The 7,333-nt window shown below is 42.1% G+C and overlaps 1 protein-coding gene across 1 annotated transcript in view; it reads left to right on the forward strand.

Moving 5' to 3' along the window:
* Window positions 1-1,682: 1,682 nt before the first annotated feature.
* The window catches only part of LOC108250478 (bestrophin-3), a 12,875-nt gene continuing 7,224 nt past the window's right edge, over window positions 1,683-7,333 (forward strand). Inside the window, exons 1-9 of the mRNA XM_017440365.3 lie at window positions 1,683-2,072; window positions 3,382-3,476; window positions 3,830-3,917; window positions 5,031-5,176; window positions 5,347-5,501; window positions 6,149-6,226; window positions 6,297-6,449; window positions 6,597-6,677; window positions 6,941-7,092. Of these exons, the coding sequence (XP_017295854.1) occupies window positions 1,921-2,072; window positions 3,382-3,476; window positions 3,830-3,917; window positions 5,031-5,176; window positions 5,347-5,501; window positions 6,149-6,226; window positions 6,297-6,449; window positions 6,597-6,677; window positions 6,941-7,092 (1,100 nt within the window). The 5' untranslated portion in view covers window positions 1,683-1,920. The remainder of the gene's footprint in view (window positions 2,073-3,381; window positions 3,477-3,829; window positions 3,918-5,030; window positions 5,177-5,346; window positions 5,502-6,148; window positions 6,227-6,296; window positions 6,450-6,596; window positions 6,678-6,940; window positions 7,093-7,333) is intronic.

Below are 7,333 nucleotides of genomic sequence, written 5' to 3' on the forward strand. Positions count from 1 at the left end.
TAATCATTTCTAAACAAATAATGGGACAAAAAATGAGGTGCTTGGGATTTTTCATAAGTTTTGATATCATCTAAATGTCAGAAAATGTGATTTTTTTCTTTATTATATTGCCTGCTCTACTCTGTTTGTGTTTATTTTTACAGATTATATTTACTTCATACTGTAAAATATTTACCTCATTAAATCTGTTTTAATGCTGTTTTAACTCATTTACTGTTTGGAAAACATTTGAAGGCACGCAGCGTTCCTGTAAATATATTTGTTGAATCTTTAATAAATCTTAAACCACAGAGTTTAATATTTCTCCTGTTTGATTTAAAACAAAGATGGCGACCAAACGGTTCCATTACCGCTCTGATAAACCGAACAGACGACACAAACAGCTTAATAAAACATTAATTTACATAAAAAAATATATCTTTTATTAACGCTACAGGTTCTTACCTGCTCGTGTCGCCGCAGGTGTTGCTAGCTAACAATCAACGCTTGAGTTTGCCGCGGAATCCTCCTTCCTCTTCCGGGGCGGAGCAACAACAGACCCGAGTGACGTCACGAGGATGGATTGGAGGTATCACTCCGCGGCATTTCCTGGAAACGGACTGTGAAAAGATCCGAAAGTGAGAGAAGATATATCACTCCGTCTAAATTCTAGAGCCAAAAATTAAATTTCCCCTTAATATGGGATTAAAAAGCACTTCATAAACAGGAAAATAAAATACATTGTTTTGAAGAAATTATTTACATGATTAAAAAAATATATTAAAAATTGTAATAGTTGGTCTCCCTGACTAAAGGCAGCTGATCTAAGTTGAATAAAATTAAATATTTTGATGTCCCCATGTTAGAATGCTGGGTTTCAGGATTGGGGTTTGGGTTGTTTCTGACAGAACGAGACTAATGAAAAAAAATTAAAAAGTAATCAAAATGCTGCATTTCTTTGACCAAAAGCTTTTAAACATATTGTTGTCAGAACAGGGCAGAATCAAGAAGGGTTTGGGCCCCTGGGCTGGAGCTACTTTTGGGGCCCAGTTGACATTATTTTTCTAACACATATAAACTGACAGTACGTTTAATGTTTCTGTCTCAGTTTCTAAATAATGATCTGTAACAGATTTAAAGATCTGTTTGTTGTGTTTGAGGGAAAGAAAAAACAAATAAATGTGTCTCAGTCTCTGCTGTTATTTGTCCTCATATTTTCTGATCCACAACAGATCAGATACTAAAATAAAACAAATGATAAATCAGTTATTTAATGTCAGAAAGCTTCAGTTTCTGTCAGCCCTGCTGTAGGACCTCCGATGACCTCTAGGTGGAGATAAACTCAAATTTGAAAGAACCTAAAAAAACTTCTTTTATGTGAATAAAAGCTGTCAGATTTATGATTTAGCAGACATTGTTTTTCTCCGTGCAGCTTTTAAAGCAGACCTAATGACACAGATTGTCTTTCTGCTTCTGGTTTCTTCTGTCTTCTGACAGAACTTCACGCTGATGGTGTTTCTGTTTTTACTCGCTTACCTCCACAGCTGTCTATGCCAACACACACAGCTGAAACATGACCACTTTGAGCTCAGCAGCTCATCAATATAACTCAGAGCCCAGTGTGTGTGTGTGTGTGTGTGTCCTGCCTCACATTACTGGGCAACTGGACAGCATCATGAGAGAGAGAGAGAACCAGGGGGGCGAGAGAGCATCGCACAAAGATAGAGAGAGAGAGATGGAGGGAGGGCGGCAGGTGTCATCTGGCATAAACAAATCTGGAAAGAATTAGCCGGGTTTAAAATAAAAACAGCGCAGAGGAAAGACTGAAGATGTTTCTCTACCTCTCCTTGTTTTTGTGACTCAGTCTTAAATCCCAGCGGGACCGTCGATGCCTCGTGGATTCAGCTCCTGGTTTCGCTCCTGGACCCGGACAGTTTCAGGATGACCGTCACTTATTCCAGTAAAGTCGCCAACGCCACCTTCCTCAGCTTCCACCGGCTGCTGCTGCGCTGGAGGGGGAGCATCTACAAGCTGCTGTACCGAGAGTTCATCCTGTTCTCGCTGCTCTACTCTGTCCTCAGCATCGTCTACAGGTGACACACACCATCCAGGCTGGGTGCACGCAGGTGCAACACATTCATGCTTCTTCTTCAGATCTGGGGGGCGGGGGGGGCGGGGGGTGATCTCGACTCTTGCAGGACTAAACCAAACAGTGTTATGGGATCGTTCATGTGCGCCGACAGAAATATAAACTGTAAAGTTTTTAAAAATCATACTTCTTCCAAAAAGGGAAACTAACCGATAAACCCTGCTGGCTCTGAAGCTCCGCCCACTCAGTGTGAACTTATTGGACCAATCTTCTTCTTCTTCTTCTTCTTCCTCCTCTTCTTCCATCTGTTTCCTTTTCTCCACATCGAGTCCTCCTCCATCTAACTCTGTCCTCTGTGTCTTCTGTCCTCCATGTCCTCTTTGTCTCTAACATCCTTCTGTCCCTCCTCTGCACATGTCCAAACCGTCTCAGTCTTTATCTCCCAGTCCTTCAGCCTGTGCTCCTCTGATGTCCTCATCCTGTCCATCCTCGTCCCTCCTAAGGAGAACCTCAACATCTTCAGCTCTGACACTTTCTGTTCTGTCTCCAAACCAACATGGCTGCTCTCACCACTGTCTGTAAACCTGTCCTTTGATCTTTGACCTTTGACCTCTGCTGCCACCCTTTTTTCCTAAATCCCTCCTTGAGATGCAGAGCTTTTGAGAAACAATGACGCAGCATTTAATTTTATTTAATTGTCTCATTTTAGCCTGACTCTGTCACCATTAACAAATATAAAATAAATTCTTATTTAAATTCTTTAAAATAAATAATAACTAATAAAACCTGGAAGCAACACAAAAAGGAAAACTTTAGCTGAGTTAAAATGTTCTTTCTCTGCGTTTTGACGTCATTAACAGGGACTTTCTCGCCACCTAGTGGTCCGGTGTTGACATTACAGCATTTTTTCCTTATAAGGTTTGGACAAATATTACTTTTTAAATGAATAAAAACAAACAATCAGTTTAAAATGATCCACAGTAGTCAGAGCCTACACAAACCATAACTGCTACAGCTAGCTTCCAGTGCATTCGGAGTATTTCCACTGTTGAGAAGAACTACGATGATGTGTTGGACTTTAAAACTCATTCATGTTTGAATTTTTTGCCAAAGAGACCAAAACTATCAGCAGATTACAGCTTAACGCTTCATCTTTAAGAAAGATCTCCACTTTTTAAACAGAATTAAATTAAAATCAGTGATTTTTTCTTTCTGAGCGTCGTGTTTTTGCAACTAGTGGCCGTTTAAGGAACTGCAGTTTGTAAATGTTTGTTCGATAACTGTTTTTGATGTCTGTGACCTCTGACCTCCAGGTTTGTCCTCCCTTATAATGAGAAGAGGTTATTTGAGAAGCTGTCGTTGTACTGCGACAGATACGCCGAGCAGATCCCCGTCACCTTCGTCCTCGGTACGTTAACGCCGGCGCGGGTTCTGCCCCAGCTGGTTTGTACCAAAACACGTAAAACAACCTTTAAAACCTGTGTTTCCTGTTGGGTTCCACCGTTTGCAGACTGCTAATGGGAACAGATCGTTAAAGAGCAGAAAGAACTGGGAGCGGGATGATTCCGCCCTGATTCACTCAGTAAAACGTCCCGTTACTCCAAACAGACTTTATAGACAAGTTTAAACTGCTTCGGACAGAAAGGAGCCATTTTAAGGGTTTTATTTTCTCAGTGAAGAGCATTAAATGCTTCTTTGTTTTTATATTATTATTATTTTCACCCAAAACAAGATAAAGTTAAGATTCTATTCATGTTTTAGGTTTTTATGTGACTCTGGTGGTGAATCGATGGTGGAATCAGTTTCTTAACCTGCCTTGGACCGACAGGCTCATGTTCCTCATCTCCAGGTAAACAAACAAACAAACAAACAAACACAGATTAAAGTTCTTTAAGGTCAATCTGAGTTAGAAATCCTGATTTTGGAGCTTTTTGTTTGGACGTTGTTTTTGTTTGTTTTTTAAGAAAATACTTCAAAAAGAGGGCGGAGCTGCAGAATAATATTTAAAACTCGTAACATTTATACAGAACAACAGGATTATTTATTATTATTATTATTATTATTTTCAGAAAAAGCTTCCGAGGCCGTGGAGACGTCATTAATGATGAGAGCAGTTTGGTGTACGGTGCAGGAAAGAGGACAAAATTAAGACTTTGAAAAAGCTGACAGAGTTTTGTCCCTTCTAGTCTGAGGGTTCATGCCTGCTGGATACTGACCTGATTAACTGGTTAACTGATTAACAAGCAGTCAGTCTTGGAGAGACAACTAATCAGTCAGACGAGGAGGAAACAGAATACGACCCAAACCCTGCAGTGACCATGCCAGGCCCGTAGGTGGCGCTGTAGCCAACCATGAAAAACAGGAAACAACACGAGGAGCGTGTGCACAAAGTTCCCACTGTGGGTACGAACAGTGAACACAAGAAGAAGAGGTCGTAGCTTTTATCCGTGGACACCACCACGCAGGGACGGTCTGTCAGCTGGATCCTGTTTTCAAAACAGAAACTGTTCCATCATGGCTCCTAAACGCTGTTTCCATGACGACACAAGGCTGGAATTATTTAAAAAACACATTCCTGTGAGGACGGCACCTTAAATAAAGCACAAGTTTACCTTTTAGCAACAAACTAAAACACAGTAAGAACCAAAAACCAACGGTTTACTTCAACTGCTAGCCGTTAGCTTATGCTAATAGTTAGCATTTTGATGCTAACTCATTAGCCTAGATGTGCTAGCTGTTAGCTTCATGCTGATCTGATCAGTGGAAACTTCTCTGGGTTTTGTTTTACTTCATGTTTCCTTTTTTAACATTCTTTTAAGAAATCCAGTCTTTCTGTAGCCTGCAGCGCCACCTGCTGGCACATTATGGAGGGGTTTTTATTCACTCCAAACCAAAGAAAGCCCATCACATTGAACCATGGCCTGTTTGTGGCTCCTGAACGTCTCTCCTCTGCCGCCTGCAGCTGTGTTCACGGGAAGGATGAATATGGCCGCCTCCTGCGAAGGACGCTGGTACGTTACGTGAACCTGACGTCGCTCCTGATCTTCCGCTCCGTCAGCACAGCCGTCTGCAAACGGTTCCCAACCATCGACCACGTGGTGGAAGCAGGTGGGAGGGTTTCCTGTGGTCCTGTCTGAAGATGGAACATCAGAGGCTGTTATCAGCTAATTACAGCAGAACCGCGGCTGCAAACAACCCAACCCTGAGCCGTTTACTTTCACCACAACGCTGCAGGTTTAAAACACAAACTCAGCTTTGATCCGTCTCTCTGGCTGCAGGGTTTATGACTCCGGAGGAGAGGAAGGTGTTTGAGAACATACGATCTCCTCACCTGAAGTACTGGATCCCCGTCGTCTGGTTCTCCAATCTGGCGTCTAAAGCTCGGCAGGAAGGACGGATCCAGGACAGCATCGACCTGCAGAATATTCTCAATGTGGGCTTACATCAGAAACAGGCTGTGAAAACACAAAATATTTTATATTAAAACTGTTTTTCCAAAGAGAACCAACAGGAACACTGATTTAATTATAATTAATTCGTACGAGCTGAGGTGAAAAGTGCAGAAACAGAAAAAATTACATCTTTTTTTTATTTTTTTGGCATATATTCAATCAGATATTCATTCAAAACACCAAGAACCTATAAATAAAATACATCTCTATTTCTAATAACCATTTAGAGCTCTTTTTGATCCCTTAAAAAAACAAAAAGATCTGGTAAAAATTCAATTTTAGACATAAAAACTGACCCATTATCACCGTCTTCCACTTAAAGATAATTTAAAAGGTTTTATGAGTTTTAAAAACATTTGGTTCAGTTTTATTTGCAGTTAAATGTAAAATGTTTCAAACTGAAGTTTTATTCTGAATGAATCAGCTCTCAGAGGATAAATCACAGATGATAAAAAGAGTTTTTCTTGATATTTGGTGGTTTTATTCTGCTGCTCGGTTTCATCTGAAAGCAGAAGCCAGTTGATTGTGATAAAAGCCAGTCCTGTTAGTGACCACAGAAAGCAGAAATGTGACACTCAGAGGATGGTGGCGTTATTGAGTTACAGAGCTGCTTCCTGTTTGTGTGCAGGAGATGAACGTCTTCAGGACCTGGTGTGCGACTCTTTTCGGCTACGACTGGGTGGGCGTCCCGCTGGTTTACACGCAGGTCAGTCCTGATGAGCAGCTTAATCACATCCCAGATGATTCCTGTAACCCAATCAGAGCTCCGCCTGCAGGTCGTCACGCTCGCTGTCTACACCTTCTTCTTCGCCTGTCTGATTGGTCGTCAGTTTCTGGACCCCGCCCAGCACCACCCCGGCCACGACCTCGACCTTTACGTCCCCATCTTCACTCTGCTGCAGTTTTTCTTTTACTGCGGATGGCTTAAGGTCAGAAACCTTCTTTTAACCCCTTCCTGCAGAAATAAGCTGCTTGTTTGGCTGCTGGTGGTAATTACATGATCGCTCTGAGAGGAGAGGACCTTTTAGTTCAGTTTCTTGCTTCAGGACAGATTTCAGACTTTAGTTTCTTGGTAGGTGGCGGAGCAGCTCATCAACCCGTTTGGAGAAGACGACGATGACTTTGAGGCCAACTGGATCATCGACAGGAACCTTCAGGTTGGACTCTGAAGAAACACCAAACCTTTTTACAGCTTGTTGAAATAAAAAGGATGAACAGTTAGATAAAGGTCTGTCAGATCAAACCAGATGGATTTAGATGAATTTTAAATCAGAGTTCTTTACTGTTAGAAGGTGCATCGTCAGTTTAGCATGAGTTTCTGAAAATGATTCTCTGACCTGTTTTTGGTTTTCGTGAAGCTCTCCTTAAATCGTTCTCAGAAGCTGACCTGATGTCACTTCCTGTTCACCTGCTGTCCCAGGTGTCCCTGCTGGCTGTGGACGAGATGCACATGAACCTCCCTCACATCACCAAAGACATGTACTGGAACGACAGCGACGCTCGCCCGCCGTACACCCTGGCTGCTGCCGATTACTGCATCCCCTCGTTCCTGGGCTCCACCACCGACATGGGGTCAGACTCGCTTCAGTCTTTTTAAGGATTAGCAGCTGAAGCTAAACGTTCAGCTGCTAAATATGGGTTTTTGTTTCGATGCTTTTTAAAGAAATGATAACTGCAGCTATAATCCTCTGGAGGGCGCTTTCTTTCCCTCTATTAAAATGTGGTGGACAGAAATATTTTTCATGTTGTAGCTGTTGTAGCACATCGTACCACCCCCGGCCCACATCCTACCACCCCCGGCCCACATCCTACC

The sequence above is a fragment of the Kryptolebias marmoratus genome, linkage group LG18 (assembly GCF_001649575.2).
Source record: "Kryptolebias marmoratus isolate JLee-2015 linkage group LG18, ASM164957v2, whole genome shotgun sequence".
Lineage (NCBI taxonomy): Eukaryota > Metazoa > Chordata > Actinopteri > Cyprinodontiformes > Rivulidae > Kryptolebias > Kryptolebias marmoratus.